The sequence below is a fragment of the Cucumis sativus genome, chromosome 3 (assembly GCF_000004075.3).
Source record: "Cucumis sativus cultivar 9930 chromosome 3, Cucumber_9930_V3, whole genome shotgun sequence".
In the NCBI taxonomy this organism is placed as follows: domain Eukaryota; kingdom Viridiplantae; phylum Streptophyta; class Magnoliopsida; order Cucurbitales; family Cucurbitaceae; genus Cucumis; species Cucumis sativus.
In genome coordinates this window covers 22,717,817-22,737,901 of record NC_026657.2, presented here as the reverse complement: position 1 = coordinate 22,737,901, position 20,085 = coordinate 22,717,817, and the positions used below count along the sequence as shown (strand labels likewise).

The 20,085-nt window shown below is 35.3% G+C and overlaps 2 protein-coding genes across 5 annotated transcripts; one reads left to right on the top strand and one right to left on the bottom strand.

Annotated features, from left to right (window-relative positions):
* Positions 1-422: 422 nt before the first annotated feature.
* Positions 423-3,934, top strand: WRKY55 (WRKY transcription factor 68). Of its 3 annotated transcripts, none has more exons than XM_011653238.2 (4): positions 423-1,034; positions 1,326-1,475; positions 2,017-2,266; positions 3,259-3,473. In XM_011653238.2, exons 1-4 carry the CDS (start codon positions 655-657, stop codon positions 3,328-3,330), a joined length of 852 nt encoding a protein of 283 aa, XP_011651540.1. In that variant the 5' UTR covers positions 423-654; the 3' UTR covers positions 3,331-3,473. The 3 variants fall into 3 exon arrangements, with proteins under 3 accessions (XP_011651540.1, XP_031737682.1, XP_031737681.1); XM_031881821.1 differs by having other exon boundaries at positions 473-1,034; positions 2,017-2,261; positions 3,259-3,934; XM_031881822.1 differs by lacking the exon at positions 1,326-1,475 and having other exon boundaries at positions 434-1,034; positions 2,017-2,261; positions 3,259-3,934.
* A 3,193-nt stretch (positions 3,935-7,127) lies between these two features.
* LOC101220535 (flowering time control protein FCA) lies at positions 7,128-20,085 on the bottom strand. 2 transcript variants are annotated; one of them, XM_011653235.2, is made up of 14 exons: positions 19,361-20,085; positions 18,751-18,821; positions 12,921-12,999; positions 12,289-12,371; positions 12,051-12,102; positions 11,714-11,778; positions 10,760-10,826; positions 10,289-10,368; positions 10,130-10,194; positions 9,221-9,274; positions 8,828-9,146; positions 8,442-8,603; positions 8,180-8,347; positions 7,128-7,811 (listed from the first exon to the last, which is right to left on the bottom strand). In XM_011653235.2, the coding sequence occupies exons 1-14, from the start codon at positions 19,467-19,469 to the stop codon at positions 7,749-7,751; spliced, it is 1,437 nt and encodes a 478-aa protein (XP_011651537.1). In that variant the 5' UTR covers positions 19,470-20,085; the 3' UTR covers positions 7,128-7,748. The 2 variants fall into 2 exon arrangements, with proteins under 2 accessions (XP_011651537.1, XP_031738780.1); XM_031882920.1 differs by having other exon boundaries at positions 8,174-8,347; positions 19,361-20,083.

Genomic DNA, 20,085 nt, shown 5'->3' with positions numbered 1-20,085 from the left:
CTGGTAAATGTTTTGGTGATAATTTTTAATTTAAGAAATGTGTTATTAATTGTTAACTGGCCAACTTTTATGGATGATAGTCACTAAATAATAGGTTTGGTATTTTAAAAAACTTTTACCGGTTGAATAGGGACGTTTATTATTTTTGTTTTTGAAGAAAGCAAAGGACACCCTCTGAAATAGTGATTAAAAAGAATTATTTTAAGTGACTAATGACACTAATTCCAATCCTGATTTATCATTTTCTACTCTAAAGGCCATTTTAAAACGAAAATTAATATTGCAACTTTGGAAAATGCAAGCAGAATTGTGAAGTTTTGGAAAATAAAATAGTTGAAATACATATTTCCCATACATATATTATAATTGAAAAAGTGGGAAAAAAATGTGGAAATTGGAAAGTAATTGAAGTTTCACCGACTCTGTCAAATCCGTACGAACCGATGACCTACAAATTCCCAATCCTTTCTTCCTCTTTCAGTTCTTTACCTTCTTCTTCAACCATCTTCACACACACAACTTTTTTATAAACTCAAACAAACCCTATTTCCCTCTCTCTCTTTCTCTAACACTTTTCAAATCTTCAAAGAAAGAAAATTCCAATTTTGATCAACGAACCGGCCCGCAAGCAGAGGCAGAGCATATCCGGCCCCCATGGAGGACTACAACAACAACAATGATGATGATCAACAACAGATTATAAAGATAGAAGATACTAGCACTATCACTGATGGCGGCGGCGGAGGCGACGGTGGTGGTCGTGGTGGTGGTGATGGTGGGGTTTTCTCATTTTCCGATAACATAATACCAAATGGATTGTTTGATTTTTGTGATGGTGATAAATGCTCTGTTGGGTTTATGGAGTTGCTTGGTCTTAATTACAATTCTGAATTTACTGAGGCTTTTAATAATCCTCCAGCCACCCCCAATTGTTCGTCCTCCGTCTCCTCCGCCTCTAGCGACGCTCTTAACGACGACGAACCACCACCACCACCACCACAACAACAACAACAACAACACAGCCCCACTAAACAGTTAGTAATTTCTGTTTTCATTCGTTCATTCTTCTTCTTCTTCTTTTCATTTAATTTAAAAGAAGATAAAACTTTTGTTTTCATGATTGTTTTGATCAGATCCATCCTGAAAATGGGGTTTTTTTTAAAATGTAAATGGATTTATTAATTTAATATAAGAAAAAAGGAAACTTGTGGAAGTTATGTACCAAACCATCTGTCTTTACTTTTTTTTTTAAAAAAAGAAAGAAATTAGAAATTAATAAGAAAAATGATAAAATTAGAGTAGTGCTAATTAAATTTTGTGAATAGATTGAAAGGGATAAAAAAGAGGAAGGAGAAGGAGAAGGAGAAGAAAGCAAGATTCGCATTCATGACAAAGAGTGAAGTTGATCATCTAGAAGATGGTTATCGATGGAGAAAGTACGGCCAAAAAGCTGTCAAAAACAGCCCTTTTCCTAGGTATTTCTTTTCTTTTCTTTTCTTTCCCTTTTACCCTTCTCTCCTCTTTCTTTTTCTCTTCTTCTTTTCCTTTTTCTTTTTTCACCACCCACCTTACCTCCCTCCTAACTGCCATCTCCATTCCCTCCTCATCGTTCTTCTACTCAAAATCCCATTTAACTACTTCTTATCTTTCTCATCACCATATCTGTATATTATCTACTCACTTTGTAAGGATTATTAAGTCACAAATGGGTTAAACAAGAAATTAGGAACTTAAGTGCATTTAGGACAAACTACTCTCATCTATAATTAACTACCGATATTAATATTTCAAATTCTACCCCCCTTTCATACTCATCCTGTCTCTCTGACTAATTTGCTCCCAATAAGTATTAATTATTATAACCTATGGAATAAACCAAATTAATGCTCCACATATTGAATGATAGTAGAACGACTCTCCACCTTTAGTTTTAAACTTGTGTGCAATAATGCTTGAGTTTGATTGAAAAGTTGGAGATATTTTTTTTAATTTGTGCTGTTTTTATCTTCTCTATAGAAGTTATTACCGTTGCACGAGTGCAGCATGTAATGTAAAGAAGAGAGTTGAACGATCTTTTGCTGATCCAACTGTAGTGGTGACCACCTATGAAGGCCAACACACTCACCCAAGCCCTATCCTTAGCCGGTCCGCCCTAGCCGTCGCCATTCCACCTCCCTCTTTCATCCCTGGGGCGGGCGGAGAGTGTGTTGGGGGCGTTGTAGCCATGCCATGGCTCAAACCTAGCAACAATGATGCTCATGGTTCGGTTTGTATCCTTACAACTTTTGAGTTATACTTTGAGTATTTTTTTTGTTATTGTACATTTAAAATATTCATTGTTTTCGTCTATACGGTAAAAGAAAAAAATTATGAGTTAAAAACGCATCTATATTTTGGTACTTTTAAAAGTGATTGTTTCTATCACAACCATTAATTAAGTAGTCATGAATAAGCTAACAAATTAATGATGGAGAGTTTGGGGTTGGGGAAGAGAAATAATTAGTCCAATTGACAACGACGTGTCATCTACTTATTTGTCTTATGGAAAATTAATATAAACATCAAATTATATTTTTTCTTTTGTTTTTTTGAAAATTAATTAACTCTACAAATACTTCTTCTATCATTTTTAAATCTACATGTTCTGATATTTATTTTTTATTCAAAATCAAGTCAATTTTTTAAAAAAAAATGATTAAAAAAAATAGAATATTCAAAATATTTACCATTTATGTAAAAATCAAGTATAATTAATTTTTCTTGTTGGTGGTTTGGTTTTATGAAGTGTAAATAGTTGGTTGATTTTTCTATTTTTGAAAAGATCAATCTTTAACACGTTAAATTCTGATTTAATTAGATCAAAAATAGGTGAAAAGAAAAGCCAAAAAACCCAAGACCAAATGGATTTTTAATTCAAAATCTTTTAGTCCAATCATTTCATTTTTTTGTTTTTGTTTTTTTGAAAATTAAACTTGTTATCTTTCCCTAAATTTAAAGTAAAATAAGTTTTAAAACTAGTTTTTTAGTTTAAAAAATTTGACTGATAGTAGATGATAATTCAAGAAATTTAGAGTGAGTGAGTGAAACTTAAAAACAAAAAGAAGACATTTACCTGGTTACTAAATTAGACCATATTATATAGCAAGAAAACTTAAAAGAAAACTTAAAATTCAAACAAAAAAGTTATGAACTATAACAATTGTTATAATTGAAATAATTTCCTGGTATTTCTTTTTCTAATTTTTATATTTCAAACAGATGGTAACACGGTTCCAGCAATGTCTCATCAATACTTTCAAAACTCGACCTACATCACTGCCCAAAATGTAGCCGCCAACTATAACCGAAACAACCACATCGGAGCAGCGAACGCGGCCGGAATCCTCCAGGAGAAACGGTTTTGTAACCCAAATTCTAGTTTTCTTGTAGACCATGGCCTGCTTCAAGATGTTGTTCCTCCCCACATGCTGAAACAGGAGTAAAAATATACTATATATTCTCATATATTACATTATATAGACATATAGATATAAATATATACTATATATATATATATATTAGTTTAAGTTGGAAAAGAAAACTAAATTGGTGTTTTTGTTTGAATTTTAGCCTAGAGAACTGACTTGTGTTGTTCATAGAAGATGTTAGAGGGAACAAACAAAAATTATGAAATTGAAATTTGTTGCTGACAAAGTTTAATTTGGTGATCTTTTCCCTCTCTTGAGGAAAAAAGAGATCGATTTTCCGTATGTTGAAACTTTGGTTACAAGTTCGATGGGTCTTCTAACTTAATTGTATTATTATTCTTTTTATTTTTGTTTATGAGGTTATCAGAAAGAGAAAGATTGATAATTAAGAGCATGTGAGAGAAGAAAGAGGAGGAGGGTTTTGTTGGTTCTATTAAATGATGTTTCTGACCACTCTCTTTTGCCCCCATATCTTTGTTTTTTTTTCCAAAGCACAAGCAGAGAATATTGTGATTTATTCTTAACAAATATAGCGTTGAAGGTTTGAGTTTTTATTGTGTTATTGCCGACTAAAAATGCAAGGTTAAAAGGTCTCCCTTTTTTCCTATTAAGAATTTTGTAAACATCACTTTTTGTTTTATTTTAACCTTTTAGAATGTTGCTTCGAATTCAAATCTTTTAGAAATAAGTGTACAGTGAAATGTCAAACTTGTTTAGTGAAATAATGTTTGGTTAATTCCTCAAGTATACTCTGGGTTATGTTTGACAAATATGAGATAAGGGATTGAACCACACTACTCTAGATTTATCTATAAAGCGTATATTGAACCATGAATTGACTTAAACTTTTAATTAAATTAATTGCGTGTGTCAAGGAAACTCAAGCGATTTTGAATCTTTATCAAGTAGTAATTACGAATTGAATGCATTTAGTTTTCAAAACTCTTTTGTTATATTCTAATTATTTTTATCACGTGAACAATCTATTATGGTTATGAAATATGTATGTCTTTTAATATTGAAGAAAGTATTGAAATAGACAATTAGCGAATGATTAAAGGATGGGTTATCATTTCAAAGATAAATGATTCAATCTTCTAGTAATTAGACATGCAATTATTGAACTGTCTGTGTGGCTTTCGGGATTGATAATGAATATGGTGTGGAATGATATTTAGATCATATGGGAAAAGAATATATATGTGTGTGTAGCAATAAACTAATATAGGCCCTGTCAATATTAATGCCTTAGTTTAGAAGCATTCCAATGACCATTTTTTTGTGGGTTTGGTTCATTGAATGATGGGGACATATGAGAATATGTAAACATAGTGGAAGAAGAAAGAGAGGGGTTTGATTGTGACTTGTGAAATTTGTGACTTATATTTGAAAGCAATTTTTTAAAATTGTTAAAATTATTTTTTTATATCATACGCTTTAGAATCACTTCGAAAGATGTTTTTAATAAATTAAAATCACTTTTGATAGTAGAAAATATTGTATTTGATCGTACAAAAGAATTGTTTCAACCTGTTTCAAAGCTACCCATTTTTCTTAGACATATAAGAGATTTGGAAGTGGTAGGAAAATAAAGAGTGGGTTTGAAGTCTGTGGATGAAAGTCTTGCAGTTTTTTTTTTCTTTTTTGAAAAGAGATATTCAACAAAGTCCACTTCAAGGAAGGAAATAACGTGTCACCAAAACATGAATCCATAACCCAACTTGGTTTTTTTTTAAAAAAAGAAAATTGAACAATTAAAAAATACAAAAAGAGAAATAGCAAATACAACATAGCCAACACAGTGATACACATTCATACAGAATATGGAGAAGGAACAGACCTCAACCTACTCGTCAAAGCTTGAATTTTCTTAACTACATCTATGGTCACGGTGTAATCAATAGAATAGTTATTAATTAGGTTTGTAGAGTTTTAGGGTTTAGGGATGAGAGACTTTGCAATTGTGACATTTTGGGAATGAAAACTTTTTGGGATTTGGTACAATTCCATGCATTGATGCAAAAAGAGGAATATTCTTTTACTCTCCCTATTGTACTATATATCATAAATCCATAAATTTAGCCTCAAATGGAGGGATTGAAAGAAACTCCATATCTTATCCAATATATTTTCATTAATTAGACTTAGATACCCTATACTTTTATTTTGCTTTTCTTCTCTTATTTTTAATTGTCTATTCATTTTCTATGGAGCAACCTAAAATTAAATCTCATTAAGTAGTGATCGTTGTAAAAAAAGAACACTCGGACAAGAGTAGCACAAAAAAGAAATGAACAAAATGCTAAAGTAGAGAAAAATTTTATTCTTTGTATTGATAGATTTATGTACTCGTAGAAAGCAATAGAATTCTATCAATGTCTATTAATTTCTATCATTAGTATGATGTAAAAAGATTGTACTTTTAACTTAATTGTTTATGACATTAGAAATCACAAATGAAAGATTTTAACATACATGTTATCATCTACCAAATGTGTTAATGATTAACTACAGCCATAGAATTTCTTGCTCTTAACTTAGTTATTTCTCAAAATTTCCTTGTATCACGTCAAAAATGTAAAACTTTCTTTTTAGTCAATCCACATGGATCCTATTTTCTTGAAAGTTGAGTTAGTTTATAACCACCCAATATGTGTACATGATTGATGTAGCCTAAAAATTGATCTAAAGATATAAGATTAGATTCTGATTGTCTAGAGGCGATCAATGTAATCCAAAAAATCTCTTCATTCTTCAGCAAACGTGTTTATAGGTGAACGAAATTTGGGAAGTCTGATTAGTTTGATCACTTGATGAAATCTTAGGGCAGATTATTTAGCTAAAAAGAGGTAGGGTGCAAGGTCTATAAAATGTCTGATGGGCATTTTAGGGTTAGGGCTACAACCAAAAAGCTCTCCAACTTGTTGCGGGTCCTTAAGCTGTGAGAGATGACCATCTTTTGGCAATCGTGTGAACTTTAAATTGCTTTTGCACCCGCGTGATGATTCGACATTTGTGGTGGCCAAAGAAACTATGTGGAGCGGTATCGCTGTCAAAGACTATTAGATCTGCCCATGTGGTATAGTAAATTCATTTTTGTTTCACAAGAAAAGAAAACAAGTCAAGATCATAAAATGATCCTATAGATTGAATGAATTATATAGTGGTACTCAAGTATTCACCAAAGAGTTAGATGTCATATACTTGGTACGAATTACACCAAAGAGTTAGAAGTGAACCAATCTCCATACTCAATTGTCTGTCTAAGAAAATAATGATAGTGTAGGCACACCTGCAAACCAGCAAACAATCGCTCAAACTAACAAAATGAATACGTTAATAAAAACTCAATTCAATTCAGATTAGCCAAGTTGATATTTATTGTAATAAATAAGAATATCAAACCACCTGTCTAGTGAAAAAGATGCATACATATCATATCAACCTAAATATGTCTCACTCTCGATTAATAAATTAAAATGCTTCCACAAAGCGTGTATCCTCGACCAAAGGTCTAAAGTTTGGAATCCTTCCACATACGTATAAGAGTTACAATATCTTCGAATGGTTAATGTCTTTGAATCCCCTTTATAATGCTTCAAAGAAGATGAAGGTGTAAAGTTCAAGTGTCTAGAAGATAGGAAAATGTAATTCAAAACATTCCGAATAAAATCAAGGATTAACTGCAAAATACTCAATGTATAAAAAATTGATACAAGATAACTAATAAATTTTACACTTAATCCTGATCACCTTAAGGGATTCCTCATTCAAGAAGAATCCCATGAAAATAATTTAAAACTATAATCAACCTTATCGCTGTTCCAATATAATTTCGAACATCTTCAAAGTCGATTACAAAACAAACATAAAGCAGGAAAATTAAAATAAAATAATTAAGAATCTACTGGCATCTATGTGTTAATGCAAGTATTGAATGGATTAAAGGAGGTAGAACTACAGTTTTTAAAGCATAGCACATTAATTACCGTTTAGAGCAGCAACTCCATGGAAGCACATGCAAGCTCTGCCCTATCCCTTCATATATATAATTACACCAACAGGAGCAGGACCATTGAGATAACCAGTAGACTATATAGTACACCAGCTTTACACGAGCAATTCAAAAACTGTCTTGGCTACGAGTCAAGCAGCTAACATGAAGTCTTTGTTACCATCCTAACTCAGTGTATTTACTAGACATTAAAGTCTCAATGTTAGTTGCCAACATGATAAACTTCAAAATGTCTTGAACAACCTTCCTATAACTTTGACACACTGTTAAACACATGCTGGACTAACAACAGGACTTGCTTTTGATTGAAGTCGCATACAATCCAACTCCTGCAGAATTTGAGCATATTAAAGAATTAGAGAAAACTGAAATCCTGAAAATGAATTCTCAAGCTGTATTATTTAGCTTGTACGGGAGTGTTTTTGAAATAATTAAAATCATTACAACAAGTTTCAAATTCAAATCAATTTATTGTTTAATTAAAATCAGAATTGATTTTGAGGATAAAAGTCATTTTAGTCATTTCAAAATCACTCTCAGACATGGTTTATTTACGGTTAAGCGGAGATTTTATGTACCACCTAGCATCAACCTAATATAATTGAATAGCTTAACAAAAATATAACTCGAAAAGATATAGTGAATACAAGAGAAGATATACGAATATGTATGTGTATGAATGAATACTAACTCGTACAGCTGAGGAATATTGAGCTTCAAGTTTTTGACTCAAAAGATTTGGCTGAGGCAGCACTTCTTGAGAAGAGACACCCGATAATGAAGAATGAAGCTGATGGTTTGGTTTTTGAAGCTTTTCCTCCTTTAGTTGTTGCTCAAACAAGGCAAACTCTTCTGGCTTTTCCCACTAAGAACCAATTTTCAAAGGTATCTATCATAAATTGCACCACAAAATTGGAAACAACTATTGCAAGACGGATGGATGACAACATAAAGCTTACCAAGCTTTCATAGGTGACACAGTTATAATAGTATTTGAAACCGTCTGGGCAGGTGTGTTCACTCCAATCACACTCCAAAGTAACTTCTACCCAAGAGCTTGGACGCCCCATAGGTGAGTTGGGAGTACCACTAAAGGTCTGAACACCACGTGCAGAAGGAGGCTGCACAAAAAACATAGAAGAGAATACACACACAAGTTAATGACAATATGGCAATAAACGACCTCTTTAGTAATTATCCGCACAGACAAGTTTCAGCATTTGTTTTACAGCTCCTGGAATAGAATTAGGATGCCAATCATGATATTATCTTTTACTTTAATGTAATTTGACAGCTATTACAAAGACTATAATTCAAATCGTCTTCACACCGTATTCTCACGAACCTGTAAATTTTGCTGCTGATGTGAATCTTGCCGGGGCTGTTGACCAAGCACCTGATTCTGCATCTTAGAAAAATCAGTCTGTGTAGGAGGCTGAAAAACTTGCTGTGTTGACCTCATTGGTTGTGATGACATTTGAGCAAAAGATGATGACGGTTCCTGTGTTTGAGGAGATGGTTTCTGCATGCTATTCGGAGCAAAAGGGGTATGGGATGCCACTTGGGAAGCATTCCTTGGTGGTCCTAAACTTGTAGAATTTTGTTGTCCCGGGTATGAATTATTGGGAAAACACCCTCCAGCTGGACCAACAGGAGGCTCAGGTCTAGAGAAGTTTAAACCATTAAGAAAACAGTTTATGTTATAAATTAGACAAAAACGAAACAATTACGCTATTACCTAAACGGTTGAGGATGATGACCAAATCTCGGGCTTCCTGATACGTTGGTGCTTCTGTGTAGAGATATATATATTTAACAATTGAACATTGACACAACATTAAGAAAATAAGCATAAAACAAACTATGCTATATATGCTATCATGCAAATATATGTATGGTCAAAATGTTTGTCCAACACATTTATGAAATATAAATGCATAATGGCATGCAATATAAAAACTAATTATTGTTAGCTCACATCACAGTAGTTCAAATTCAACAAATATCCATCCCATCTAGAGGTGTCCTCACTTTCAAACAAGGAAACAGGGTATATCATCGGTAGTAGGCTAGAGCATAGCATCAAGTCTTTTAATAGAACTACTCATTTTGGTTTCCATCTTTCCATTTTCTTAAAAGAAACAACCTTCAAGTTGGGAGGAAGCGAACATGGGGATGATGTAGTCTAAGTATTCTCAAGGAATAATCTTCCAAGAATTGATCTTGTGCCTCTTTTATCAAAGTGATAATGATTGTTTCATAGAAGAGAGGAAGACTCCTATTTTGTAGAGTTCTATTACAAATGGGGGTAAAAGGAAATCAATCTAGAATATTACCCAATTAACCTCTATTCTTCTTACATTAGGGAGGAGCGCATACAAGAATCAGGGGAGTTGGCTCCTACATTTCCTTGCACTCTCTCTCTCACACACATGATATGTATATTATATACTTTACACTCCCTTGGTTTCATAGCGCTCTAAAGATTTAGAGATAGTTATTTGGTGATGCAAGAAGCAAGAGTCTAAGGTACATTAGATATTATCATGATTCATGGTTACAATACGACAGATGAGCAATCAGTAACAAGAGACTATACTTCATATATATAATAGATATAAGGAAATAGTAATGTATTAGGCTGAACCTTTGTTCACCAATCCTGGGTTTCTTAGGGTCTGCCAGACGAACAATCAATGGCTGATCACAACCCTAGTGATGTAGAAAGAAACATGAAACCAATATTAAGCTTAGAAGAGCAATTCACACACCAGAGAATATATGGGATTATATAGACAAGCCCTACTCTCATCGTAAAATTTCCATTCAATGCTTTGATTGCTGCCAATGCCATATCTCTTCGAGCATACTTTACAAAGGCAGATCCTTGATAAGAGCATGAGCGTCAAAATCAGAAACATAAATTGAGAGTCTGGCCCAAAATTAAAGTGAACTTTGCAATCGAGAGAAGAAATTAAAAGCCTAAATGGCTGATCAGTAAAACATGGGAGAAATAATGTTTCAATTCCAACTGATTTTCCGACACAATATGATTCTATAAGTACTTTATCCATCAGAATAAAGATTTTACTCTACAATGATCTGTTCGTGATTTTATCCTGTACAAGTTTGTGTCATATCAATAACGGATAGGCTTGACAAGGTTTAATACTGTACATTGAAAACTAAAAACTTTTGAGAATAACTTTCATGATAAGTACAATAACCTATTTAAAATTTTTCTCGATAAATTTCAATAGAAGAAAATTTTACACACCTCGGCTTTGCTTCAGGTCATCACGTATGATGTAAATATCCTCAACAAAACCATAAGGTGAGAATACCTGACAGATGAAATGTTCACAAAAAATTCTTAATTGAAAAAATGGCAAAGATTAATAAATAACACAATAAAATAAAATAAAAACTACTTTTCTAGCCTCATTTATTTGGTGATTTCCTCAACCTATCATCCATAGGCTTTATAGCACTGAACAAATAACACATCAATTGTTTTCCCTAGTCCTACAAAAAAAATTTGCACCTTCCTATAACATGCCCGACATCTTCAGATGTCACACAACACACAATAGCCAACGCATAAACCAAATCCATACTGAGGGAAGATAATAAGGAGAACTGAACAAGTTCGTGAACACCTAGAGGGAACACCAATTCTGAAGAACTATGAGTGGAGATCATGAAACGCCCCAACTATTTATTATCCTAGGGAGGCAACCACCATGATTTGAACACATGAACTCAAAACCATTTAATCTTATGACTTATGCAGCCATGGGGAAAAGTTCAAGGCAAAGAACATGGATGATTTTCTATTAATCTGTGTATAATTGTGTGGATTTTTTAAAATTTACTTGTGTTTAATTATTTGTTTAAATTAATAAAATATAATGTTTAATTTGGTTAGCCAAATTTTAGTGAACTACTAATTTTGGGGTAACTTAACGACCATTTGACCGGAAAAGAGAATACGAACTTAATTAAATATTTTCACACTTTCCTTAAAAACAATATATCTTAATTTAAAATCATCTTTGCACCAATGTAGTTAACAAGAGTTGATGATGCGGATTCTTTCAGTAATTTTCCAAAACCTCAAAATATAAAATTATTCAAGTATTCAGATTAAAATCTCAGAACCAAAAGTGCAATGTTTCTTTTAAAAAAATAACTCTATGTTGTGTAAATGTGAAGAATATTGCTTACTTACCTCCTCAATTTCCCTTTTTGTAGTATTTTTATTCAAGCAACCAACATATAATTTTTCAAGTACTCCTACATAAAACATAAAAATAAAAAATTTGAAAGGGGCAAAATCATGAGATAATTGATTAAGGGGTTCCCTCTTACGGGAAACAATCAGAATAATGTGCAGCTTGGTCATGCAAAGCTCAAAACACATAATGCAAGAACTCAGTAGAGAAAAAATGCTCAACTACTGCTTTGTAAACTAAAATAACCTTGTTAAGATACAAACGATACAGAATGCCTAAAGGAAAAATACGTCAAAGTGAAGCAACAGGAAGTCCAGAATACCAGAAACTTACCCAGGCGGTCCTTTTCACTGTCAGCATATTTTACATTGATGGGGGTCAGTTCCTGATATTAAAGACTAGTAAGAAAAGTCTTTTATAAAGAAAGTATAGTTAGAAAAGTTATTATGACATCAATTGAGTTACCTAAATATTATCAGAAACAGTAAAAAGTGACTTGTTAGTCATTTATTGATTTATTTTGATAGGAAACAAACTTCCAAAATAAGAACAAAAGTGCTTCATAACTCACTCCAGGAAAAGTATATTGGTTGTCCAAAGCTCTGATTGCCCTGTCTGCTTCAACGGAGGTAGAGTATTTCACAAAACAACTGCCTGAAGAGAAAATCATGGATGTGCTTTTAGATTATTCTTATGAATGACAGCATAAAGACAAACACATTAACCATAATCCATTTGGATATTAACGTTAGAGACTATTCATATATATCGAAGCTGTCATTTAAAAATGATACTTCAGTCAACGAACTCCAATTAAAGATAATATCTGTAAAAGAAGCATGGTCAACTTGATGCAACAGCGCAATAAAATTTTATTTTAAAGAAAACGGCCACAGCAGGTCTTAATCATATATAAGAACTGACAAGTGTTATTAAGAAATTTAGAAGGAATAAGATGACAGTGATTCAATAAAATAGAATTTTCTTTGAAAAGGGGATGTTCTCCAATAGACAAGGGCCTCTCATCAAACTCAATTTTCACTCCTGAACACTCCGTGGAAGAAAATCTTCAAATAAACAAGAACATGTCAATTTTGCAGCCGTACTCCAGAAGTATGAAGATCAAAAGTGAGCTGATAATACTCTAGTCAACCCAAACAGCAGAACAATAAAATGGAATTAAACTTAAAATGAACAAAATACCTTGTTGTTGGCCAGTTATCTTATCCCTTAATATTACAATCTCAACAATATCTCCATGTACTTCAAACAAAGGACGTATCTGATACCAAAGATTTAAGCCGTCAATAATGTTAAATTATGACTTTAAGAATTGTAGATGACTTTAATACAAGGGAGAAATAAAATGAATAAAGTAACGTGGATTAGCAAACATTTAGAAGTTTGATTTTGAAGGTTTTTGAAGAAACAAAATACAAAGAACAAAAACAAGTATAAAACACCATCTTCTCTGTTGGATCTTGATTTTGAAGGTTATCAACGGAAATAAAAAGTCAATTTTAAGTATTCAAGTTTTTTGGCAAGAATTTACGTGTGTTGGAACTTTTGAATGATTTGAAGTTCACAGAAACATTCCATTCAAATTTGTGAAATGGTACAACCATTGTTACTTAGTTACAAAAGCCTCTCCAAGACTCCCAAATGCAAGACAATGGTCATAAAGTATTGTCCATAAGCCTACAAATGTGGTTTGAACGCGACAAGAGAGTTTTCCATGGCAAGTCCATCAATTGGTCTGATTGTTTTGGCTCAGCTCGTCTGCTAGCTTCTTCTTGGTATATTTGTCTTAACTTGAATGCTTTTTGTTAGAATTTGTATATATGGAAAAGATATTTATGGAACATTTACCATAAATATTTCTTTTCCTTTTCTTCATTGCTCTTTACATTCTATTTAAGTTCCCTCATTTGTACCATTGTTATTATCAGAAAATAATAAAACTAAAAACATCGTGGTTTTTCTTCCGGTTCTCGGGTTTCCACGTAAGCCTTGGTTTCGTGTTTATTGCTTTCAATATAGTATCAGAGCACAGCAACAACAAAACCCTAAGAAAAAATTTAGAAAACACCCTGACCAAAACAGACGTTACCGCTGTCGCTGTCGCCGCCGCCGTGGACACCACCATGGAAAAACTACTCCACCGGATTCAAAAGGCGCCGATCTACACAGTGGGTCAACCCTCGCCGCCGTCGGCGCAATATTCTGACCAGAAACCACCGCACACGCCACTTCTGTCAGGCGCGTGGGCCCACGCATTGCCGTCCGTTCATCTCACCGCCCATCCCATCCACCTCTATGCGTCGTCGCCTATCCAACCGTTTCACCCTTCTGGTCATCCACAGTCGCACGGGCCACCCATTGTCGTCAGACAGAAACCTTCAAAACTGTCAAATTTGTACAGCAATGCAAATCTGTCCGTCGACCCTTTACGGCAACCTTTCTTCTACAGGAACGGGGCTGACCAACTTCATAACAGATCGGGGATTGAAGCGAGCGAGTCATTGGCACCCTCCGGTCTTGGACAACCATATGTTTGTGGTCCTGCGATTAACCAAACCTACAACAGAGTTGTTTTTGAAGTTGGTGCATCCTCTAAATCGATCAATCTACTGATGTATTCAAAGAACCCGGTAACTTCGCTCCCTAATGTACCTTATAATTATATAACTAACTCTGTTGCCCTTAGTGCTCAATTCTCAACCCACAATAATGAGAAGAATAGTGGAAAACCAAGCCTCGTATGTGAGCACTGCAAGAAACAATGGCACACCAAGGATCAGTGTTGGAAACTCCCCGGTCGACCCCCAAGAGGTAACAAAAGTTCCTCCAACAAGCACTCAGGACGTACCGATGTTAGGGAGATTGTCAATACCTATTAGTCAACCGACCCTACTACTAGCCAGACCGACCCTCCTACCCTAGGTGCCATTGCTCAGTCAAGTATGTCTCAGTCCCTCGGTCTTATTAGTGCTGATGGGAAGAATCCCTGGATTTTGGACTTGGGGGCCACAAATCACTTGACAGGTTCTTCGGAGCACTTTGTCTCTTATACACCATGTGTCGGTAATGAGAAAATCAAGATACCAGATGGTTCTTTAGCCCCGATTGTTGGCAAAGGACAAATAGTTCTCTTTGACGATTTCTCTCTCCATAATGTTTTTCATGTGCCTAAGCTTTCTTACAATTTGTTATCTATCAGTAAGATCACCCGTGAGTTGCACTATAAAGCTACTTTCTTACCTGAATCTGTTTGTTTTCAGAACTTGAGTTCTGGGAGGACGATTGGCACTACCCGGCATAGCAGGGGACTTTACATCCTTGATGATGATACCTCCAGTAGTAGTATCTCTAGGACTAGTTTACTATCTTCCTATTTTAGCACTTCTGAACATGACTTTATGTTGTGGCATTTTTGGTTGGGTCACCCGAACTTTACTTATATAAAATATTTGTTTCCCCGTCTTTTTCCTAAAATCAATGTCTCCTCGTTATCTTGTGATGTGTGAATTTGGACAAAACAACATCAGGTTTCTTTTCCCTCACAACCATATAAACCCACACAACCGTTTACCCTTATCCATAGTGATATTTGGGGTCCCTCCAAGGTCACCATCTCATCTGGGAAACGGTGGTTTGTAATTTTCATTGTTGATCATACCTGTCTTACCTGGGTCTACCTTATCACCAATAAATTGGAGGTTTCCTCTATTTTCCAAAACTTCTATCACACCATTGAAACTCAATTCCATAAAAAAAATTGCTATTCTTCGGAGTGATAATGGCCGAGAATTCCAAAACCATAACCTTAGTGAATTTCTAGCCTCTAAGGAGATTGTTCACCAAAACTCATGCACCTACACTCCTTAACAAAATGAAGTGGCCAAGCGAAAAAACTGTCACCTTCTGGAAGTAGCCCGTTCCCTTATGCTATCAACTTCCCTTCCTTCATACTTGTGAGGAGATGCTATTCTTACAGCAGCTCATTTAATCAATAGAACGCATTCTCGAATTCTCCACCTTCAAACTCCCTTAGATTTTCTTAAGGAATCCTACCCCTCTACTCGTTTTATTTCTGAGGTTCCTCTTTGTGTGTTTAAGTACCACTTATGTCCATAATTTTGGCCCTAATCAGACCAAATTTACCCATCGAGCTCAGGCATGTGTGTTTGTTGGGTATCCCTTTCACCAGCATGGTTATAAATGTTTTCACCTGTCGTCCAGGAAATACTTTGTCACTATGGATGTTACTTTCCCGTTAGCTATATTCAGGGGCAGAATGTGAGTGAAGAGTCTAACAGCACCTTTGAATTTATCGAACCTACTCCTAGTATTGTGTCTGACATCGATCCCCATCTCATAGTCCTACCCACAAACCAAGTTCCTTGGAAAACGTAATACAAGAGGAATCTCGAAAAGGAAGTCAGGTCCCCTTCTAGTCAGCCACCGGCTCCAATCCAAGACTCTGAACCTCCTTGAGATCAAGGTATGGAAAACTCTACTGAACCTTGTACTAATAATACGATAAGTGAGAATGACAAATCTGATGTTGTTGTTCTTGAAAGTGTGGAAGAAAAGAACAGTGGTGATGAGATTGAGACAGAAACCGGTAATAATAAAGCTGAACAAGGTCATACAGGGAAACTTGATGAATATGATCCTTCTCTTAACATTCCCATTGCTCTGAGAAAATGTACCAGGTCTTGTACTAAACATCTCATTTGCAACTATGTTTCCTATGACAATCTCTCTCCACAATTCAGAGCTTTTAGAGCAAGTCTTGACTCTACCATAATACCGAAAAATATTTACACTGCTTTAGAGTGTCCTTAATGGAAGAATGCAATCATGGAAGAAATGAAGGCTCTTGAAAAGAATAGAACTTGGAAAATTTTTGCTCTACCCAAGGGACACAAAATTGTGGGATGCAAATGAGTGTTCTCTCTCAAATACAAAGCAGATGATACTCTTGACAGACACAAGGGAAGGTTAGTTGCAAAGAGATTTACTCAAACCTATGAAATTGACTACTCAAAAACTTTTCCTCCAGTTGCTAAGTTGAATAGTGTTAGAGTCTTGTTATCTGTTGATGTGAACAAAGATTGGCCTCTCTACCAGCTGGATGTTAAGAATATCTGTCTGAATGGAGAGGAGGAAGTTTACATTAGCCCCCACCCCGCCTGGATTTGAAGCCCAGTTTGGTCAGCATGTGTGTAAACTCCAAAAACCCCTATATGGTTTGAAACAGTCTCCTAGAGCATGGTTTGACAGATTCACTACCTTTGTCAAGTCCCAAGAATACAGTCAGGGACACTCTGATCATATTTTATTTACAAAGGTTTCCAAGACAGGGAAGGTTGTTGTTCTAATTAGTTTATCTGGATGACATTGTTTTAACTGGAGATGATCAGGCAAAAATCAGTCAACTAAAGCAGAGAATGGGTGATGATTTGAAATCAAAGGTTTGGAAAATCTGAAATATTTCCTTGGAATGGAGGTGGCTAGATCTAAAGAAGGTATCCCGTGTCTCAAAGAAAATACACCCTTGATTTGCTAACCGAGACAGGTATGTTGGGATGTCGTCCTGCTAATACTCTTATTGAGTTCAATTGTAAATTTGGAAACTCTGATGATCAAGTTCCACTTGATAAAGAACAATATCAACGCCTTGTGGGTAAATTGATTTACTTATCCCATAGTCCTGATATTTCCTTTGTTGTGAGTGTCGTCGGCCAGTTTATGCAAGTTCCTTATGAGAAACACATGTAACCTGTCCAATAGAATTCTGAGACTTGAAAACAACACCTGGTAAAGGGTTGATGTTAAACACATGTAACCTGTCAATAGAATTTTGAGACACTTGAAAACAACACCTGGTAAAGGGTTGATGTTTAGAAAAACAAACAGAAAGACCATTGAGGCATATACCGACTCGGATTGGACAGGATCTGTTGTTGACAGAAAGTCTACCTCTGGTTATTGTACCTTTATTTAGGGCAATCTTGTAACTTGGAGGAGTAAGAAGCAAAGTGTTGTGGCCAGGAGCAGTGTTGAGGCCGAATACAAAGCTATGAGTTTGGAAATATGTGAGGAAATTTGGCTCCAGAAAGTCCTCTTTGATCTTCATCAGGAATGTGAGACTCCATTAAAACTCTTTTGTGATAATAAAGCCGCTATTAGTATTGCTAACAACCCAGTTCAACATGATAGAAATTAGAACTAAACATGTTGAGATTGATTGGCATTTCACCAAAGAAAGACTTGACAGCGGAAGCATATGCATTCCGTACATCCCTTCTAGCCAACAGGTTGTTAATGTTCTCACCAAGGGGCTTCTCAGGCCAAACTTTGATTTTTGTGTTAGCAAGTTGGGCCTCATTGATATTTACGTTCCAACTTGAGGGGGAGTGTTAGAATTTGTATATATAAAAAAAATATTTATGGAAAACTTACCATAAATATTTCTTTTCCTTTTCTTCTTTGCTTTTTACATTATATTTAAGTTCCCTCATTTGTACCATTGTTATTATTAGAAAATAATAAAACTAAAAACATCGTGGTTTTTCTCCCGGTTCTCGGGTTTCCACGTAAGCTTTGGTTTCGTGTTTATTGCTTTCAATACTTTTATTTCTCCTGTGTAATCATGTCGTAATGACATTTTGTAATTCCTAAATAGTTATATTTTGTATTGGGATATGATGAGGGTGCTATGGGTGTGTCAACCTAGTCAAGATATCTAGGTGCACTAATCAATGCTTGGTTTTTGGGTTTCCTGTGCTTATTATGTCTCATTATAACTCGAGACAAATTCTTTCCGTTTATCAATGAGAAGTTTTGTTTCCGTTTAAGGAAAAAAGAAAGTATATAAGCCTAAAAATTAAGAAAATCCCAAAAGATAACTAAAAGATGGAACCAAGATCAGTGACATGATATAAGACCATGAATCTTCCTTCCCATAGAACTCTTTCGCCTACAAGGTTATATGAGTTGGCAAAGCATGGAAATTAAAACTTACAGCTTCTTCAGTTCCTGTTCGAGGAACTTGTGCAACATACAATTTCACATGACCACTAGCCTCAGCATGATCTGGAAGAGAATAAATAAACAAAAAAACCATCTCAATGACATCCATTATGGAGTAACAAATTGCTCCAAAGAAAAGCAACATCAGATAGTTTTTGTAGTAAAAGTTTCCCTAATTCCCTGTGCCTCATGTTAACTGTTAGGCAGTTAAAAGAGCAATCTAATGTTCTTGAAGTAGATCTCAACTTTATTGAAAAAAAATGTTGGAATACTTGAAGAAAAGTTCAAAAAAGAAAATAATAAACAAATAAAATCCAAACGCAACCAAACAGAAACGATGGATAATCAAAGGAAAAGGAATGTATTAACAAATATAGTGTTAACGACAAACTTCAAATTTTGAAAATGGCCAATATAGAGAAAAATTAGAGTCAGATTATCTATTTAACAGTCTAAAAGATAAATCTTTAAGTTCAGTTCATGATCCAGCAGGGAACTGTAAGCAGGGCAACGAGATATATTGGTGTCAAAATATATTTGTTCTATAAACCAACAACATAGCTATGTTGTACGCTACATGATTAATTAAAAAAATGAAATACCTCCAGGAACAGTTCTGTTGGAATAGTTTCTAGGCCTTTTACGCCCTAAAATTGGATTTGGATTCCCACAATTGGGCCTCAAACCCCCGTTTCCGAACCCCTCAGTCATCTCGCCGTTAAAGTGCGGCTGGGGACGGTAGTCCGGGGGATGATTGTGGAACTCCGGATGGTTCCAGTTATTGTGCTGGTGCTGATGCTGATGCTGGTAGGGGTGCTGGTGAGGTGGGTGGGCGGGGGCGGGGGCTGGGGTGGGGTGGTGCTGAGGCTGGAAAGGAGGCGGGTGCTGCGTAGGGGGCGGAGGAGGAGGAGGAGGAGGTGGGGGGGGATGGGGAGCGTACTGAGGGGGATAATTGGGGTGGACAAAAGGGGGCCGGGATGGTGATTGGGGTATTGAACATAGGGATCAAACTGGTGATTGAAATTGGGTCGTCGGTCGTCGGAAGGCCACGACGGTGCGGAGGAAGAAGGGTGGTGCCTCTCCAGTTTTGCAGAAAAGGAATGGAACAAGAAGAAGAAGAGAAAGGAGGGGGCCTGAGAATGATCAGGCGATTGAGGATGGAAGAGGAAGAGGAAGAGGAAGAGGAAGGAGGGAGATGAAAGAGAGATGAGCACTGAAAGTTGGGTGGGAGTTCCCGCACAGGATCACCATCTCGAAAAGACCCTTTATCCGTCTTCTCTTCTCTTCACTTTGTTTTTCTTTTCTTTTCTTTTCTTTTTAACAATTG

Bases quoted from the DNA above. Each gene is read 5' to 3' on its own strand.
- LOC101220535 (XM_031882920.1), bottom strand. From the start codon at position 19,469: ATGACTGAGGGGTTCGGAAACGGGGGTTTGAGGCCCAATTGTGGGAAT. The intron at 12,372-12,920 runs GTATTTTGTTCA...TTTTCTCTTCAG, and splicing joins GATAACTGGCCAACAACAAG to GCAGTTGTTTTGTGAAATAC. The intron at 8,604-8,827 runs GTTCGTGAGAAT...TTTTTTGTGCAG, and splicing joins ATCAGCAGCAAAATTTACAG to CCTCCTTCTGCACGTGGTGT.
- WRKY55 (XM_031881821.1), top strand. From the start codon at position 655: ATGGAGGACTACAACAACAACAATGATGATGATCAACAACAGATTATA. The intron at 1,035-1,325 runs GTTAGTAATTTC...TTTTGTGAATAG, and splicing joins CAACACAGCCCCACTAAACA to ATTGAAAGGGATAAAAAAGA. The intron at 1,476-2,016 runs GTATTTCTTTTC...TCTTCTCTATAG, and splicing joins AAAAACAGCCCTTTTCCTAG to AAGTTATTACCGTTGCACGA.